The 18,296-nt window shown below is 50.9% G+C and overlaps 7 protein-coding genes across 7 annotated transcripts; 3 read left to right on the top strand and 4 right to left on the bottom strand.

Moving 5' to 3' along the window:
- Positions 1–1,059: 1,059 nt before the first annotated feature.
- On the top strand, positions 1,060–3,361 carry MAA_02181 (serine/threonine protein kinase; the record flags this gene model as incomplete). The annotated part of the gene is made up of 7 exons (XM_007820179.2): positions 1,060–1,102; positions 1,344–1,466; positions 1,604–1,715; positions 1,781–1,985; positions 2,041–2,196; positions 2,337–2,788; positions 2,863–3,361. The coding sequence occupies 7 exons, from the start codon at positions 1,060–1,062 to the stop codon at positions 3,359–3,361; spliced, it is 1,590 nt and encodes a 529-aa protein (XP_007818370.2).
- Positions 3,362–5,123: 1,762 nt separating this feature from the next.
- MAA_02182 (transcription factor) lies at positions 5,124–6,967 on the bottom strand (the record flags this gene model as incomplete). Its single annotated transcript, XM_007820180.2, has 3 exons — positions 5,124–5,358; positions 5,417–6,435; positions 6,506–6,967. 3 exons carry the CDS (start codon positions 6,965–6,967, stop codon positions 5,124–5,126), a joined length of 1,716 nt encoding a protein of 571 aa, XP_007818371.2.
- A 2,612-nt stretch (positions 6,968–9,579) lies between these two features.
- On the bottom strand, positions 9,580–9,855 carry MAA_02183 (Glucose-repressible protein Grg1; the record flags this gene model as incomplete). Its single annotated transcript, XM_007820181.1, has 2 exons — positions 9,580–9,673; positions 9,734–9,855. The coding sequence occupies 2 exons, from the start codon at positions 9,853–9,855 to the stop codon at positions 9,580–9,582; spliced, it is 216 nt and encodes a 71-aa protein (XP_007818372.1).
- A 2,092-nt stretch (positions 9,856–11,947) lies between these two features.
- Positions 11,948–13,277, top strand: MAA_02184 (BSD domain protein; the record flags this gene model as incomplete). Its single annotated transcript, XM_007820182.1, has 3 exons — positions 11,948–12,136; positions 12,194–12,914; positions 12,982–13,277. The coding sequence occupies 3 exons, from the start codon at positions 11,948–11,950 to the stop codon at positions 13,275–13,277; spliced, it is 1,206 nt and encodes a 401-aa protein (XP_007818373.1).
- Positions 13,278–13,473: 196 nt separating this feature from the next.
- MAA_02185 (Pre-rRNA-processing protein TSR2) lies at positions 13,474–14,145 on the bottom strand (the record flags this gene model as incomplete). Its single annotated transcript, XM_007820183.1, has 2 exons — positions 13,474–14,042; positions 14,106–14,145. 2 exons carry the CDS (start codon positions 14,143–14,145, stop codon positions 13,474–13,476), a joined length of 609 nt encoding a protein of 202 aa, XP_007818374.1.
- Positions 14,146–14,838: 693 nt separating this feature from the next.
- MAA_02186 (acetyl-hydrolase) lies at positions 14,839–17,330 on the top strand (the record flags this gene model as incomplete). Its single annotated transcript, XM_007820184.2, has 3 exons — positions 14,839–15,214; positions 15,323–15,789; positions 15,843–17,330. The coding sequence occupies 3 exons, from the start codon at positions 14,839–14,841 to the stop codon at positions 17,328–17,330; spliced, it is 2,331 nt and encodes a 776-aa protein (XP_007818375.2).
- Positions 17,331–17,703: 373 nt separating this feature from the next.
- MAA_02187 (50S ribosomal protein YmL27) lies at positions 17,704–18,087 on the bottom strand (the record flags this gene model as incomplete). Its single annotated transcript, XM_007820185.1, has 2 exons — positions 17,704–17,826; positions 17,896–18,087. The coding sequence occupies 2 exons, from the start codon at positions 18,085–18,087 to the stop codon at positions 17,704–17,706; spliced, it is 315 nt and encodes a 104-aa protein (XP_007818376.1).
- Positions 18,088–18,296: the final 209 nt, after the last annotated feature.

Here is an 18,296-nt window from a genome sequence, read left to right as displayed (position 1 = left end):
TCGTCGCTCGGTATCTGCACCAGTGCACAAGGTGGATTTGGATTGCCTCGATGGCGACACCGCGTTGAAACCGTCGGTTTCTGGCCTGCAGACCTGCACACCACCTTCTTCGGCGAACATTGTATGCAGAACTTGGCCCCTCGTCCCCGGCCCTGCCCTCGTGGCCCTGCCAGGTCCCCCTTTCTTCCTGGCACATCTACTTAGAGGTACCCAGGTACTCAGAGGTACCTTGCGTGCGCATGCGCGTACCAAGGTACTTGCTGACAGCAGTAGTGTAATGCCTGCACGTGCGTAAAAGTACCCCGTAGTCATCCTGGGCTACAGCGCCCGAGACGGTCAGAGTGAGAGCCTGAGCCGTCACAAGTCAGCCAGTAACCGATAAGATTACACCGCGCCTGGCCGCCCTTTCCTTGCATGTGGCCTTCAAATGTTCTCTCCTACTAGGCCCAGGTGCCCTTTTTTTCTTCTTTTCGGGCTTTAAAGTTGCTGGTTGCTTCACCGTTGCGCCTCCAGATGTCCCACAGCCTTTAGCCACTTGGCTCGACAACCTTTGGATTCGGAACCTTCTTCCTTTTCTTGTTTGCAATTTCCATTCGGACCAGACCTTTTCCCTCATCTGCCCCCGAGACGCCCTCGCGGACAGATACAGCCGACCCTCTCTCGTCCCGTTCGAGACGACGGCACAGCCTGCGCAACCTCACGCTTCAGCTTGCTCCGCAATTGACCTGTGATCGACTGCCCCGGTCGTCACCCCGTCACGATTCCAGCGACGCCTACCTTGGTGAGCCGCCGCTCTTCGCTGCACTCTCAGCTCCAACGTCTCAGGACCCTCGGGCCGTTCTCGAATCGCGCTACCCACGCCCGCCGGCCAGCATTCTTTCCACTTCGCCTTTCGGCACACACGACGCCCGACGAGAAGATCCCATCAAACTTGGCTTCATACGCCGTCCCTGCCAGACATCTCGCAGCCCGAAAGGCTTCCGACACCCAGCATGCTTCTTGGTTTGCGACTAGGATAACCTTCTCTTCCTCTCTTGTCCCGTGCTCGTTCCTATCAGCATGGGCAACGGCCAAGGAAAGCCCGTCGATCTCAATGGCGAAGGTAAGTTGCTACTCGCCAACGCCTCTGTGCTTACCTTTGTATTCTGTAATTATTACACCATGGCCATTTCTACCGCCAAGTGCTGTTCCATCGTCGCCAGCGAATGCCCGAGTTCCTCCGCCTATGCTCGTCGCTCGCCGACCATCTGCACATAACGCCGCTTCCACGCCTGGCACTGCCGTTCCGCCTCGAAACCGTCACGAGCCTTGTTTGACATGTGAAGCTAACCAACGGCTGGTAGTAAATCTCAATCACTTCCGCTTGTTGCGGGTCGTCGGCCGAGGCGCTTTTGGCAAGGTGCGCATTGTCGAGCGCAAGGACACAAATTTGTCCTTTGCGTTAAAGTACATTCGAAAGGATGAAGGTAAGCGGACAAACCAATTTTGGCACCTCTCCACATGCTCCACGACTCGACCCATGCCGAGACACTCTACTCTGCTGGACTCGAACCGGCTCGAGCGTATTAATCATGTTCCCGGAGCTGACTTGGCCTCGACGAAGTCGTTAAATCCGAAAGCGTGCGCAACATCATTCGCGAGCGAAGGATGCTGGAATACGTTAATCACCCCTTTATCTGTAACTTGAGATACAGCTTCCAAGATATTGAATACATGTAAGCCTGTATTGAAAGTAGGATTCACGAATTGCGCGCAGGGACGCTAATCCGTCTTGACATAGGTATCTCGTGGTGGATTTGATGAGTGGCGGTGACCTGCGATTTCATATTTCAAGAAAAACCTTCACTGAGGAAGCCGTTCGATTCTGGATTGCTGAACTCGGATGTGCACTGCGTTATATCCATGAGCAAAATATCATCCACAGAGACGTCAAGCCCGATAACGTTTTACTCGATGCCGACGGTCATGTCCACTTGACAGATTTCGTAGGTAGCACTCTACTGCCTTGGCCTTTGGGTATCATTGCTGACTGTTATGCAGAATGTGGCATCGGATATCGTTCCAGGAAGGGTCCTTACTAGCAAATCAGGCACATTGGCTTATCTAGCACCGGAAGTCTATTCAGGCAAAGGCTACACTGTGTGTGCCGACTGGTGGTCCCTGGGAGTCTTGTTCTATGAATGCATCTACAACAAGGTATGTGGGAACTCAAAAATAATGTGACAGCACAGGCAGTTATCCCGCCCTCACCTTCTTAGGCATTTGTCTCTGAATGTAGGGGAGTCTGGATGCCATGCTCTGCTAGTATGTGCCAGTGAATTTAACTCAGCCCATAGCGCCCCTTTGACGGCAGCAGCGAATCTACACTCAGCCAACAGATTCAGAACTCGAGCCCCAGATATCCCGTTACACAGCCGCCTGTCTCGTTGACCTGCCTGTATTCTATTCGGGCAGCTCTGGACCCAAACCCACGAACTCGTATGGGTTCAACCTGGGAAAGTTTCATTTACAACGACTTTTTCAAGGCTATCGACTTCAACCTCCTAGAACAGAAGAGGATAGAGCCTATTTTTATCCCCTCCTCTGATAAAACCAACTTCGATGCCACATACGATCTTGAGGAGCTGCTACTCGAAGAGGCACCTCTGGAGGCTCGAGCTAGGCGCCAAAAGCCTCGAGAAAGATTAAAGGAAGACGCAACAGACCAGGAGATCAGAGAGGACGAGTTATATCGCATGATCGAAAAGGATTTCCGACCCTTTGATTATACTGTGGCTGCGTACAAGAAGTATGTTTCACTCGTCCACACGCTCTCCCACAACCCCCGTTCCCTTTGAGCCAAGTTTCTAAACCCATTTACAGAATCACGGAGGCATCTCGCAGCTTGAATGGGGATCCACAATCGGACGTACAGCCAAACAATCACCCTCAGGCTCTAACAACAGATGAAGCTACACCTATTCCTGCTGGTGGAACCGTTCAACAAACCTTTCACCCAGTACCTGCAGCAACAATACCTAACCCTGATCCTAGACAAGGTCGACCTGTGCGTCCCGCGCCGCCGCCTCCCCTGTTTCACCAGAGCGAATACGTCTCGCGAGCACTGCCGCCGACAAGCAAACGAGTAGCAAGTTCTACCGGTGGGGTCTCAGTAACTCTGGATGGCGGAGGGAGTTGGTCTGAGCTTGCTCGACAGGATGCCACGCTTCCGACTGATGCCAACACGCCAGCCGACTCCAAGGCTGAAAGCTCAAGCGGCATGTTCGGCTTTCTTAAAAGCAAAAAGGGTAGAAACAACAGTCCCAAGCCCAAGGAAAGAGGTGTTCTGGGCAAAGAAGGCGCAAGAGTGATCATCAGCTAGCTGTCGACAGATTTTGCGGGCGTGAGCATTCCAATACCTACTGGCCACGTGGCTCTTTGAACACTTTTTGTGACTCGTCATGAAGAACCCAAGAGTCCTTCTCTCGGCTTGGCGATCGAAGTTTCGAGGCATTTCTTGCAAATCAGGAATACTGCGTGTGTGGTTGTGCAAGCTAGTATTTTGTGATGCGAGTTTTCTGCCCGTCGAAGGCAGCGACGATGACGACATGGCGCAGTTTGGGCTAATCCCGACGACCATGCTTGGGGAGGGGGCGGGCGATGTGGTAAAGCCGCGGCGTTTTCGATACATGCAGGATGAGGCAATTGGCGAACTCACTTTACCGAGACGCCCTGGAGTTTTCTTTGAGCAACCGCGGGTAACGGTTTGTACAGAGTGCATACGTCGGCGTAAGGGAATCGGCCAAGTACGCAGACACATCAGGATCTTGCACGTATAATTGTTGCGACTCTCTATTTTTGGTTTGCTGTTTTTTTATACTTTATCATATCTTGGTGTTTTGCTGTTTCGTCACCTGGGGCGGCACGTCCGAGCCAGAAACTATATTACAGAGATGCATTTGCCAACATGTACAGACTATGGCTGTTGGTTGGCCGGTATGGAGGCAGGTGTAGAGCAACGGCCATAAGAGTGGCTTGGGAATAAATAAGGAAATAATCGTTTTGATGACCAAATTTCGTCCGACCTCCCCCTGGTAGTGTCGCGATAGGACAAGAACAACCACGTTTCGGCTGCTAGCCTGTGCTTTTCTTTTTTCCTACTTTGGCGGCCCGGGTGTCTGTCATGAGTTTCTCATTGCTAGAACTTGCGTCTCGAGTTTGACATGCGGCGCGTGCATTGAATACGGTGGCGGTGACAGTGACGGCATTTGACCAGCTGCGTCGGGGTGGGCACACACACACACACACACATATATATACGTGTGTGTATGTGTGTCCGCAAAACTCAAGGGCTTTGGATTGGATACTCTCTATGATGTATCCATGATGGGAAGCAAATTGCGAAACATTGAGTGGATTTATTGAGCAATGTCACTTCTCTGTTTGATATACACGACTACCATGAACCTTGCAATGCTGACAATCACCCCGGCGAAAAAACATGAATCGTCCAAAACAAACCACGTGTCTGTTAACACGATGCAATTCAAAGTACATCTGCCTGAATGCCAACTAGGTAGTTAAGATGGTTCAAAGGTAAAAAGGAAATAGTCCAACTCCCCATTGTTGCAGATATCCGGGACAAAAAAGAAAAGAAAAAAAAAGCAACTGGCATCAACTTGGAATCTCGGCAAAAAGACCCGTTTCCCAAAATAAAACAAAACATAAAAGCTCTAGCTCAAGTAGCAGATGCGTAGCGACTGTGAGGGAGAAGTCATAATTGTGATGGTGTATCTTTTGTCAGTTGGCTTCACCCGTATTTTCCTTTCCTACTTTGCTCGATAAGGTTGCCATGTTGCCCCTGCGCCGTGCCGAAATCCCCCCTCTTCCTAGGCAAGTCGATTTTCCATATGTGTTTCCCAACCGGCTATGTCGTGAACGCCGTAAATATCCTACTCTTGTATTGTATTTTTGCTCTTGTTACCATGCTCATTATCATCCACGCGTGACAGAAGGCTGGAAAAAGATATTGCGCCTCCTGCCCAAGACTAAAGCCATACATGCAATGTACACAGCACTAGCTCGTGTGTCGTTACCAACCGAACGGCCAGCTAGGGGACATGCCGGTTGGGAATGAGGAGCTGTCAGGGTGTTGTCACTCCATTCGGCTTCTCCGGGTCAACAGAGATGCCTAGCTTACTGGCCATGCAATCCGCTGATACATCCTTGCCCATGTACTTCTTGAGAATCGTGTCGAAATCCCTTTCAGCCACCACAGGACCACTGCCAGAACACTTGGCCTTCTTGGTAAGTTCAGAGCATAGCCCATCCAGGTCGAATTCACCGTTCTGGGCCTTGGGACACTCTTGCAGCTTCTCCCTGTTGCAGACATTAGTATTAAATGGTACAGAAAAGTTGCACATTGGTGAGTACGTACCAGAGTTGATTGCAACTCATATTCGGCTTGTTACCCATATCATCATCGATGGAATTCTGCTGGGCGTCAATCTCGGCAATGAGGTTCTTCTTTGGAGCATGTTCGTTGGGGGCAGCATTATAAGGTGTGAAAAAGTCGGCATCTAGTCCGTCATTGAAGAAGACGTCATCAAAAGATGGGTTGGACAAAACGTTCTCCTGTGACTCTCGGTAATCACCGAACAATTGGGGATCAAAGTGGCCGCCGCCGTTCTGCTGGACAAGCCAGTCAAAGCTAGGACTAGCAATGTCAACATGGGCAAACTGAGCGAATGGTTGATCCGCTGTCGCCGTCGTGGGTTGCTCCTCGCCAATGGTTGTCAGTGTCTCGAGAGGCTTGAAGCTCATAGGAGACTGCGTGAAAGGTTCGGGAGAAGTCCCACAGGACGAGCTGGGGCCGGCGTTGGAGTTGGATGATGCAGAAGGTGAGCTAGTAGCGGCAGCAACACTGAAGGGAACGGAATCGACGCTGGCACGGGAGCCAGTGCGTGTCGAGTTGGACATGGAAGGCGCAAAGACGCCGGCAAATTTAGCAAAGTCGTCCTGGTTTGACTGCTGCACGCTTGACTGAGGCGATTTGCCTTCGCTGGCAATGCTGCGGGCTGGGCTGTTCTTCTGGCCTCTCTGTTGGGGACTGAGAGGCTGTGATGAAGGCTGCTTGATTGGCGGGCCGGGAAGGGCACCGAACTTGGGGAACTCGAATTGAAAGCTGACATCGCTCAAGTTATTGAGAGCAGCACTGCCAAATGACACCTTGTCTCGGGGTGTGGGCTTGTGCTGTGACATGACGGCGACACGCTGCTTATACTGGTTCAACTCGCTAGTGATGCGATCCACTTCGGCTCGTAGCTTGCTATTCTCATGGTTGGCAGCCTCGGAAGCCTTTTCTAGCTCATCAACCTTGGTCTCCAGGTCCTTCAGATGCTTTTCCTTACGCTCCCTGAAAGCTCGCTGAGCGGCTCTGTTCTGTGCCTTGCGCTTCTTCCGTTGGCAGTCAGCAAAGCCGGGCGCAACATGAAGATGAAACATGACATATGGGAAGAGTACTTACAGAAGTTGGCTCAGAGGTGAGGGGCTTGCGGCCAGGCTTCTTGGCAATCTTCTCTGTGCCTTCCCGTCTCTTGGAATCATTGCCGGGACTGCTGTCATCTTCCTCGTCATCAGGATGACTTCTCTTCTCATGGCCATCATTCTCCGTCGACTCGGATGAGACAGTTCCAGGGGCATCCGCAACCATCTTAAGCTGTTCACCGCCGTTACTGGCAAACGAAAAGTCGAAGCTAGAGTCGCCAAAGTCGTAGTCGATGTTGTCTAGATATGGGCTCTCTTGGAAGGCAGAATTGTCCACATTCTGCATCGGAGAGCCCTGGAATGAGCTCGGGGACAAAGATAAGCCTTTGGCTGTCGGCGAGGCGGAAGTCTGCGGTTTGTTGGCGTTGAGCGCAGCGAAAAGCAGGCTCTGTTGATGCGGGGTTAGGAGGAAGTTGGGTGGCAAAGAGCCGCCTGAAGCCATCGCGATTTTGGTATTTTTTCTTCTTTTTTGGCAGTGCAAGCGTGTACAAGCGCGAGGGGCGATGATTTTAGGGGGTAGGAGCAAAAAGATACAAGCAAAAGAAAGAAAGAAAGGGTGCAGACAGTAATGCCGTTATGGATCAAAGTGTCCAGTGTGCGGTGGCGGGTTCGGTCTTAAGTCCGGAAAGCGACACAGTGACGCAAGCCACAGCTCACGGATATGAGGAGCAACAGCTCGGATACACTGAATGAAGCACCTCGAGTTGTTCAGGACTATGATTGCATTATTTGCCCACCGGGAGGAGCGCAAAGAGTTGGCGGACAACCCAAGTGAAAAACAAAGGCCAAGGGCGTACTGGACGAGTGGCTGGGGGGCGAAACGACTTGCAGCACGTTGCAGGGTGTTTCGACAATGGGGGATCCTGTAAGGCGGGAGTCGAAAAAAAAAAGTTGCTGCCTGAGTCACGAATTGTCCTCTTGTTCCAGTCGATTCTGCCTCGACAGGTGCTGAGACGAATTCAGGGGTGGGAAGCAGAATGATGAGTTGATGGCAGGTCGGTTCTGAAGCCCGGAGCCAACGGGGCAGGGAATGGAATCACTGCGAATCGGGACCAGCAAGCGCGAAATTGAATTTGTAAGCCGGTCCAACCTTGAAGCCAGGGCGGGGTTCAGGCTGTTCTGGTTTCAGACGCTCCGTGTGAACAACGACAGGAAACGGTAGACGACAAAGCCCGTGAAGGAACACGCGGTGGGTCGCCAACGGGCGTTGCCAATTGACCAGTGGACCGTTGAATCTCCCAGACCATCATGCATGGGTTGGCCCTGAGTCCAGATGCTGCTCACTTTCATGCAGGCCACAGTCCATGTCAGCATTTTGTCAGGCGGCACTAGAGACTTAGCCTCTCTGCCATGAAGCATCGCGGTTCGGTATTGAGACGCTTGCGCTCGGCCACCCCTGTGTCGCTCACTACCGAGGACTGTGCGCACACTGTACGCAAGGTGAGAAGGCCATCGTTCGACCTTACAGCCACGTCCAAGCAGACGAGGAAAGCCAGATGTTCATGTCAATCCGTTTCCCTCCTGTCTTCAGACAGATCTGACCAGCTGTGATTGCACCCAACTGAGCGGGCAAAGTCTACCTACCATACAGTGCCGAAAACCAGTCGCACTGCCACCAACAGCTCCGCATTCGAAACGTCTAGCGCCAGGGCATGTTAGCTCACTTCTCAGGCCACGCATGCGTGTACAATACTGTATGTTATGTATTTCGAACGGTAGTCAGCAAGCTGATAGGTACCTCTGATCTGGTAAGGCGCCCTGCGAGTCACGTGTCCAACAGCCAAGCACGGAATCTTCCATGCCCCACTCGGGGTTTTGCCCGTTAAGGCCAACCCTGTCGCGCGGGAGCCTTTCCGCCGGCGGCCGCCTCGCTGCCAACCTTTCGACTTCGGGCGACATCCGCGATGGCCGACATTGGATATTCTCATCTTGGGCGAAACGAAAACAACAAGATGACCACGTAATTTTCTTTTCTTCCAAGTTGACCAACATAGCTACATGTATGAGAGCGATGAGGCTCGGCGTCGCCGTTTGGCGCGGCCAAGCCCCCGGATGCATCGCCCTGCATGCAGTGCTCATGTCGTGTCACCAGAACCTCGCAGCTTGTATGTTTTGCGCCTGTGTTGACTCAGTTTACCCACATGAGCGCAAACCAATCCTTACCAAACATCATCTGCACCTCTGGTTATTGAATACGCGTCCGACGGCCCGTGGAAGAGGCATGACATTGGCTCCACATCCGTGTCCGTTTCATTTAAATCGGACATGGCATCGTAAAAATCGGACGGCTGTCATAATGCAATTTTTAGCAGCTGCATGAACCATACTACTACCAGACAGCAGTACCTGATTTTTATAAACATGCAAATATAGGCCATGCATGTATAATGGACGTTTCGTATCGCTACAAACGCCCCATTGCAATCAGTAACGGGGAGAATATCATCTGGACACCGTGTCTTATTACACGAACCCTTGGCATAACCAGTACGGCATTTTAAGGCTCGAAATTTTGCTTCTACATAGAATCGACCCAACAATAGCATCATTTTCAATCTCAAGCTTGGAGAGTTTGTCCTACAGAGAGGTGTGGTGCCTATCGCTCGGGTCTGGTGGGTCGAAATCGATCGATCTGCGATGAACCCATGACAAGCCAGGGAACAACCTAATTCCACCTGCCGCGTTTTATTCTCTGGCAAGTTTCCTGGGACACGGATTGGCGGAATTGTCAAATAAAACATGATAAGAGTGAATCTTGGAACAAGCATTTCCCCGGCAGCTAAATGATCGCGCACCACGTTGCTGGATGCACAGTTAATACGTCCACATGCTGGGGCGATTGAAGCCCCGACGTAGCTATGGTAGTTCTCAGGTGCGGAGGCAGTAGTCTGTTAATGTATTTTTATTTCCTACTTCATTGAACGCTACGTTAAAGTGTTGCGGACTCGGCTGTGTCATTCCTTCTCCGTAATATTGGATCCTCGATAACCATAGAACGCCTCAATCCGTCATTCATGTATCGGCGATTGTAATATACAATGGCAATGAAGTCTCTTAGTTCTTGGCAGCCTGCTTGTGGACCTCGGCCTTGCCATCGTGGGTGTTCTGGTCGATCTTGTCACCGACGGCGTCCTTGGCAGCACTCAAACTGTGAACGTTTATGTTAGTCCAGAATTTATATCAAGAGCTGGGCACACTGCCAACATACCGAGTGCCAACGTTGGCGTTGCTGTCCTTGGCAACCTCCTTATTCGCCTCGTGGCTGGCACCAGACACGGCACCCTGAACGGTCTCAGAGACGTAGTTGGCGGCTTGCTTAACAGACTCCATTGTGAATTTTGAAGGTGGTGTTTTAAAGAAGAGAGTTGTGCTGAAGGTTTTCTGATGAGAATTTGAATAATTGGCGAGTTTGTTGATGAGGAGAGGAACAAGAAGATAGTCAGGGACGAAGGGTCCAAGGGTTTATATAGACGGAGGCATTCTCAGGTTGTTGCTGCTTCAACAGCTTTCATCGGAGAATACTAAAGGCTGTGGGTCAAGAACACCCACTTGTCGAGCACCACAACGCGGCCACTGATGACATTGACGCCAACAAGTTGTCGTCGGCATGCTGAAGTTGGATTTCACCAGCGTCATTGCACCTGGACCCCGCAGCCACACGGTGGGGCGCCACACCCGATGCGCTATGGCGGTGCAAGGAACCTTATGACGACATTGGCTGATGACAACCTGTCCCAGCCAACCAAAGTAGCCGCTCTCAAACGTACATGCAGGTCATAGTGGAGACTACATCTTCTTTTGCCTAGCTCGGGATAATGCTCAGTTTCTGGTAGCATCTACAACTCCTAGTTTCGGACAAAGAAAGCATTTTGCTGTCATTTCATTCGCCAGCTTGGTCCTGATTACGCCGCATATGACGACATAGATCTTTCATCGGATGCATCAAATGATCCGATTCTGAACGGCTCACGAACCCAACGATTTGCAAGGATGAATTGCCAAGTAGTTTCCCTTCTTTGGTCGATTTGATGATGGGGATTTTTCAGGTTTTGCGTCAGGAATTGAGATACTTCTTGAGAAATTCCATGGCGTGCAGGCAAGAAGACCATGATCTGCCGATGTAGAGTCGCAGCCGGGTCTTCACTCGCAATGCGGCCCAATGCTTGCTTTGCAAACTGCGTTAAGTGAATGTCGGCTGCGGCCTCAATGTGGCAATGAGCATATTTTGGCCTGTGGGTTCTACCATTTCTCCTCATTATCCCAAGCCGCGAGGCTGATCGTAGAACGGTCTCGGCCCGGTTGAACTGTCTCTGATTCCTTTCGGTACGTACTTACATGATGTTCTTGGTACAGTATCTTCTCCAAGCTGTCTGGTCCGCTTCATCCCCGCTGCTAGTTCGTTTCGTTAGTTCGACCCTCGGCCAACAGGGCGGGACCGACATTATAGATGGCTGTGGTTGGATGTTAGACCCTTGTTTCCCAGTTTCGGCTATGGCTTTTGTTCGATTTCCTACTTATAGTTTGATCTTTGCCATCGAGATTTGGTATGATGGATCATAATCGTCGTCCGTGCCTGGCCGGGGAGGTGCGCTGCCCGCGGGACCCAAAACGCCACGCACGCTAATTCCCAATTCATGAATGTTACTTTTCGCATTACCGTCTCCTAATGGACCGTTCGAAACAATATCTATCTTGATGCCGCGTCATCTCAGGCTCCAGGCGGCCAACCGTTGTGACGTTGGCTTACGGAGAGTAGCATGGTCCATTGTAGTACTCTTATCGGCGTCGAACAAGTTGAACAAATACCCTCGCATTGGTCCTGGAACGCGCTTTCGAGGGTATAAAGTGCCATGCATGTCGAGTCCGATGTTTAACCTTTAGCCCTGTTGATTCAAGGATTTTTCAAGGGTACCTGGCCCTTGGGAATCGGTAGCAGCCATGGGTTACCATGTTGCAAATGCAGTTGCTTGTCAGATGCAACAGCTCGCGCCGTTGATTTTCGCGGGATGGTTAGTCGAGGAAAGACGACTCACTGCGGTCATTCGAAATCTTGATCGTACCGCATAGCAAAAAATTTGAATGCAACCCACAGACGCGCATTAAACGGCGAGATTACGCCTATTCTATTTCCTCCTTGCAGTACGGAGTACTACTAGTACTAATGTCGATGAATTCAATGACTCGGTAACGAAAATTCAAGAGTTCTTGATATCACGTGATATATACTGAAACAGAAGCCCCACATCCGAAGGCCCCGCCTAAGTAGGAGCCATGTGAAGCTCCATCATCATTGGGAGCCGCTTGCCATAAACACCTGTCCCTTCAAAGCAACACCCGTCACCAGATATTCGTGATAAGCCATATGCACAAGAGCTGTGAGCTTGTATAATAATCTGTGAGACTCGCCACTCCGGGGGACGCGATGGATCTCGCCTACGACCACATTCAGGAGAACGCATACCCACAAGACATGAAGGAGTCGAATGAAACGCCTAAGCCAGAGCAGCAAGAGTCGTCATTAAATAATGATTTTCAAGATGCGTATAAGGCTATCTCGTCAAGCCCCTGGGGTATAAAGATTGGTGGGTTCTTTGGAAATGTTATGAAACAGGTAATCCTCTTTCAACAGTGACTACTCAGCGTGCCAGTATGTTGATCATTTGTGCAGGGCGAGACTGTCTACGCGCAGGCCCAGAAAGAGCTCGCCGAAGTGGGAGAAGACGCCACCAAAGGCTTGAGCGATCTTCGTGAATCAATATTGAATCGAACCCGGTCGCTATCCGTGAATACTGCCACTGCCGTGTCAACAGACGGTGGCAAGGAAGGAGACGATACACAATCAACCCCCACAAAAACGAGAGCTACCGCTTCCGACGACGTCAGTGAACAATCTGAGACTGTTTTGTCACGAATACGCTCTGAAGCGGCTAAGCGTCTGAAAGACCTACAACAAGCTGAAGATGCCGCTGATGAGGCATTGCTACGATTCGGCGGCAACGTTCGTGATTTTCTGAGGGATGCGATTAGTGTTGCTCCACCTGACGAGTCATCTCAAGACAGCACGGTTCTTTTTGAAAGCAAGGATGCGCAAGGTAAACGGGTTATTCACACCTCTCGATTTGATGCTCAGATGCATGTTATCCATACATCTGTTGATGGCTTTGCCAAGGACCCTACCAGTGACGAGTACGAGAAGTGGACAACGGAATTCGATGTTGAGAAGAAGACCGATGACATCAGCAGCGATCTTGCCAAGTACCCTGAACTGAGGACCACAATGGAGAAGCTTGTGCCTGATCAGGTTTCCTACGCCGACTTCTGGAAGCGATACTATTTCTTGAGACACGGCATTGAGACTGCAGAGTCGAGACGACGTGACCTGCTTCAAGGTACTTGTTCCCGTTTCTTTTTTATCTATCTTGGACATTCTATATACTGACCTCTGTTTTCTTATAGCCGCCTCCGCTGAGGATGAGGTTGGGTGGGATGACGATTCTGACGAGGAAGTTGGTGAAGCAGAGAAAACGTCGTCTGGTCAGAAGCCCAGTTCCGGGGCGTCATCCACGACCATTCAACGCCCAGATAGTCTTGCAAAGCCCCCCGAGCCCCAGAAGTCCAATGATGAGAAGTCACAAGCCGACAGCGAAGCCAGCTATGATGTTGTCGGAGCAACCTCTGGGAAGACAAGCCAAGCTCCAAACAGCCCCAAAGACTCTAGACAGGGAGATGATAGTGACGATGACTGGGAATAATGTTTTGCCGTTGGACGGTCGCAGCGTTTGATTTTTCGGTCTCTTGAACCTGGCGTTTTTGATTCTTTTGTGATTCCCAATTATGCAAAATTGACTTTGTTGCACAAATCTGTATATATGCGTTGGGTATCAATAGATGGAGATGTAGTCAGATCATGGAGTCTCCTGCACGAATATCTGCCCTTTGCGCGACCTCTTATTTCTTCTTGTGCGTAACCTTTGTGAAACCGTCCTCGTCAATTTCAGGAGCTGGCTTCTCCTTGGGTGCCGAAGGTGGCGCAGGCGCGTCATCCATGTCGACATCACTTGCGTCGTCGTCGTCGTCGTCGTCTGATTCCCAGTCGGTATCTTGATGGGCATCTTCAGCCTTCGTGAACATTTGGTCCACCTTCTTGCCCTTGAGGTTTTGAAACCGCTGGCTCAACTTGTTCACTTCATCGAACTGGCCAATAGCGCATTCGGCTCTCGCTCGGACGATATTGCCGGCGACCTCCGTGCCCGAATCATCATCAACGTTAACCTCGAACTCATCTATCATGACCTGCAACAACACAGTCTCAACGTCCTCCATGTCGGGTTCCTCGATGGGCTTGGTCTGGGGCGCATCGCTGAATTCGGGGAACAGGTCGACAATAGCGCCGGCAAACCAGTCACGCTTATCTGCTGAATCGGGGCCACCCCAGTTGTTTTGAACAGCGAGCGTAAGGGCCGGCCAAAGGTGGAGGGAGTAGGCAACGGCTTGTTCGAAGTTTGACTGTCGCACGGCTACATGTACTCGACTTAGAATGGAGGTGAACACTTACTTAATGGAGAAAATTTTGGACTAACCTGCGGGGAGAAGCTGCCCGGCATCCGTGGATGAAGCCATGGCTGCCTCCGAATTTTATTTATTTAGGTTGTTTTATTTCTCTTTTGAGTTGGCGGGGTGTTGGAGGGGCAGACACGCACCGTGATGACCACCAGCATAAAAATTTCGGTGGTTTGTGCCATGGGCGGTAGCTTGGGCCACAATGCGGTACACGGGCCAATGGGGGACTCCCATGGCCGTAAAGTGACTGGTTGGCCGGGCTGATTGAATTTGATGGCGGGACAAGTGCGATGTACAGTGGGTGCATGTGGTGTACATGCACGGAGCATGTACAGAGTACAGAGTACAGAGTACATACTATCCCGTGCGCGCATGACATCATGCGCCCGTTCTTCCGGCTTTGCCTCTCCAAGGAGGCCTGACCTTTTGTACACATACACAACGGCTTCAATGTTGGCTTTCGGGTTCCAATTTTTGTAACCATCATGTTTGCCATCACCAATGGCCTGCAGTTACGATGAAGAGACTGAACACAACCTCAGTCACGTTGGCCGTCACTCCGACAATGGTTTCCACGCTGTTCTCTCATGTACGCAATTGGCATCACGCCGTGTGACGTTCTTTCATCCAACCAGACGTTTGAATCGCAACGGAGACTAATGTTCCAGGTTCGACACTCTGTAGTATCTTAACCGGAAGCCACTGAAACAAAGACCGACGGCGCATTTATCATACGATGAGGGCCTTCATCTGATGCGATCGTTCTTGGAGTTTGCTTCACACCACACCGTAGAAGAGCTGCAAGCCTTCACCTCCCAATGGGTTCCTCATCCCCAATGGATAAGGGTAGACGCCGTTGAAATATCAGATGAATTTCTGTCCCGATCAGCGGAATTAATTCAAGCCCAACTGGGACCAGACGGCATCGCCCAGGTCGGTGGTAAACAATGGTGGCAATGGAGAAAGCCAAAGTCGACCTTTGAGGCGGAATGGATTGAGATGCGCTCTCATTACAATGCAAGAAAGGCAACTGATGACCCTGGGAGGCGAGTTATGTTATTTGTGCATGGGGGCGCTTTCTACTTTGGAAGCGTCGATGAGCACCGATACCAGTTGCAGCGCCATGCACGTAAATTGAAAGCCAGAGTCTTTGCTCCGAGATATCGCCTTGCACCACAGTTTCCGTTTCCATGTGGACTGCAGGACTGTTTAGCAGCATACTTGTATTTGATATCAGTCCAAGACTCGAGCACGATACTGTTGGCGGGCGATTCTGCCGGTGGAGGGATGGTACTGTCCATGCTTTGCGTCTTGCGAGACCGGGGTGTTCCTCTTCCTGCTGGCGGTATTCTCATCAGTCCATGGGCTGATCTCATGCACTCATTCCCGAGTTCTGCTGCCGATGCTCCTTTTGATTACATCCCGCAGTCTGGTTTCCATCACAAACCTTCTCGAGCTTGGCCTCCTCCAAATGATGACGACATTGCCATACTACGAGGGGAAGCAGTCAAGCGAGCGAACAAAACGGTAGCCAGCAACAGTACAAGAGTACCTTCTGCTAGGGCGAGTAGTTCAAAACCTACCAATAGCGAATCCACAAATACAGACAGCACGAGGGATTCTGCGGCGAGTGCGACCCGGCCGACCAAGTATTTGACTGTCAGTATGGATGGTAAATCAGTAACTATCAAAGACCAAATTCAGGTGAGCCAATATGGGAAGTGAGCAACAGAAACACCGTGCTAACGAAACACAAGATATACACGACAAATGCCCTCTTGGACCATCCTCTTGTCAGCCCTATCATGCAAACGACTCTAGGTGGACTGCCCCCGTTGTTAATCATGGTTGGAGGTGGCGAGATTCTCCGCGACGAACAAGTCTATCTGGCCCACAAATGTGCTAATCCCAGGAAATATACACGACCAGTTGAAACCCTTTCAGAAGAGGAAATTGAGCTACTGGAAAAGTACAAGCCCACAGATGTTCAACTGCAGGTATGGGACGACTTGTGCCACGCTGCTCCCATACTCAGTTTCACGAGGCCCGCCAAGTTCATGTATAGGTCTATTGCTCAATTTGGTGCTTGGGCTTTGGCTAGGGCTCAGAAAAGAGGCATCGACATTCTGGACGATGATGATATCTCAGTCATTTCCAAGTCAGGTTCCGATACAGATGTTGCACAGAATGTTCAGCACAGGGAAGGGGAAGAGCGACAAGCTGAACGGCAAGAGCCTGGACAAGTTGGCAAAGCTGGCGACCCCTTGCCGCACTTTACAAACCACATGGTTCGACAACGAATCACGCGCCACGGTGCAATTCTTCCATTGGCTGCGGAGTCAGAACTTCCTGGCTGTCGTATGAATTCTTCTAACATCGGTGTAGCCATGGAGGGCGCCGTGAGACGGTGGCAAGAGACCAGAGGACAATGGGACAGCCGTTATACATCTTCGAAAATGAAAGTGCACAAGAAGATTATCAAGGACATGGTGACAGGATTCCAAGACTTTGGAGCGGGGGAGAACCCCCCACCCACAGCCCTCGCCGGCAGACGGTTAATCGAATCAGACATTGTCGAGAAGAAAAGAACCAGGAGCATGGGCCTAGCGCTTTGGTCATTTTGGGGATCCAAGCATGACAAGCTCACCGTTGAGCGCGAAAAGGAAGCCGATAGGACACCCGAATCACAGGACGTGGACGTTGATGAGGGGCGAGGGGCAAGGTCTTATCAAGACATTGAATCCCAACAACTCGAATCTTCAAAACCGGATATTGCAAGCAGAAGTAGGTCTCGTCGCAGAACTGTCATTGATGAGCATCAAACAGAGGAGTCTGGCGTGGACGAGAATACACCCGTGGCACAGTTAATTGAGCAACGCAAGGAGCAAGAAGCTACTCATCCCGGACGACTGAGTCCCGACTACGCCCCTGAAACTGGAGTGGCAGGAAAGCGTCCGTATATAGACGGTATTGCACTGCCGTTTAGCCTTAAGAAGGATGCTGAAACAGCAAGCATGGTAACATTGACCTCAGCAATGACCCCTGCAGGAGAGGGCTATCCTCCTATGAGTCCACAGGAATCTTTCGTGGATTTATCTGGTCCTCCAGAGTCGGAGGATCAGGCGAGAGCCGAGCAGATGCTAGCAGCCAGAACCACTCGGCCAGCCATTGAGAACTCTGAAAGGGATCAAGTTCCTCAGGTCAGGGAGCCAGAGCAGAGTAAGGAAGCAGATGCTTCCAAGTAACAGATACGGAGGATGCAGTAGGAGGATACGCGACTGGGGCAGGCTTCAAAGCATTATATTTAGCGACAGATATCCCATGAAACCAAAGCGTAGGCGTTTGTAATTTAATGTTCGCTTTGTATTTGAATTTTAGAAAAATCGGCGAATAAAAATACAAACAGAGGAAGCCTATCCTGTCCATTTTGTTCAGAGATGTCGATAGTTACACGGCCGTCATGCATAGTGTTACAAAGTTGGGGTATATGTACAAAGACGAGAAAGCCTATGCTTCTCGCCAGCTTCTAATCGCCTGTTTCACGATTCATTCGTGGTGCCCTTGGTTCGTTATGAGCACATCACCTTCGCGCCTCGAGTACGCGGCTCCGAAGCAGCCTTAGTCCACGCCATTGTAGCGTTTCCACTGCTCAACATAGAAATACGGATCTTGGGGTCCCTTTTCCAGACCCTTGTAGTCACCAGGTACTTCTCGAACTTGGCGACTGACGAACGGCGTAAGCTGTATTTTTTGTTCAAGTTAGCTTCTTCTTGTTCGAAAATATGCGGCGTTGGCGCCAGTTGAAATTACCTTGAAGTCTTTCAGGTTTGGGGGAACAGCATATGTCCGGACTTTGTTCCACTCGATTACGTATCCTCCGTGTTTGGTGTGGCGACCCATTGAGCCAGTTCTGTTTCCCTTGTAGAAGCCCTTGCCGACGTCTTTGGTGGTAAGTTTGAGATGGCGATAGCGGCCGACGGAAAGGGCTTGGGTCGGTCTCATTGTCAGCCGGGGTTGTGAGTTGAGGGGAGAAAGGCTGAGTCCGGAGAAGGTCGGGTACTGAAATTTCGAGAACAGACGTGGGCTGGGGATTTGTTGGCTTTCTGATGACGTTGATGAGATGGTCATCGCTGTCGTTGAAATTTCACAGGCGCGGTGGCTCGGCGGTGGGCGTTGTTCCGATCCGGTTAGCTTGTGAGCTTACCTTGACA

This window comes from Metarhizium robertsii (genome assembly GCF_000187425.2).
Source record: "Metarhizium robertsii ARSEF 23 chromosome Unknown MAA_Scf_1, whole genome shotgun sequence".
In the NCBI taxonomy this organism is placed as follows: domain Eukaryota; kingdom Fungi; phylum Ascomycota; class Sordariomycetes; order Hypocreales; family Clavicipitaceae; genus Metarhizium; species Metarhizium robertsii.
Note: the sequence above shows the minus strand (reverse complement) of the source record. Positions and strands in the feature narration are given on the sequence as shown.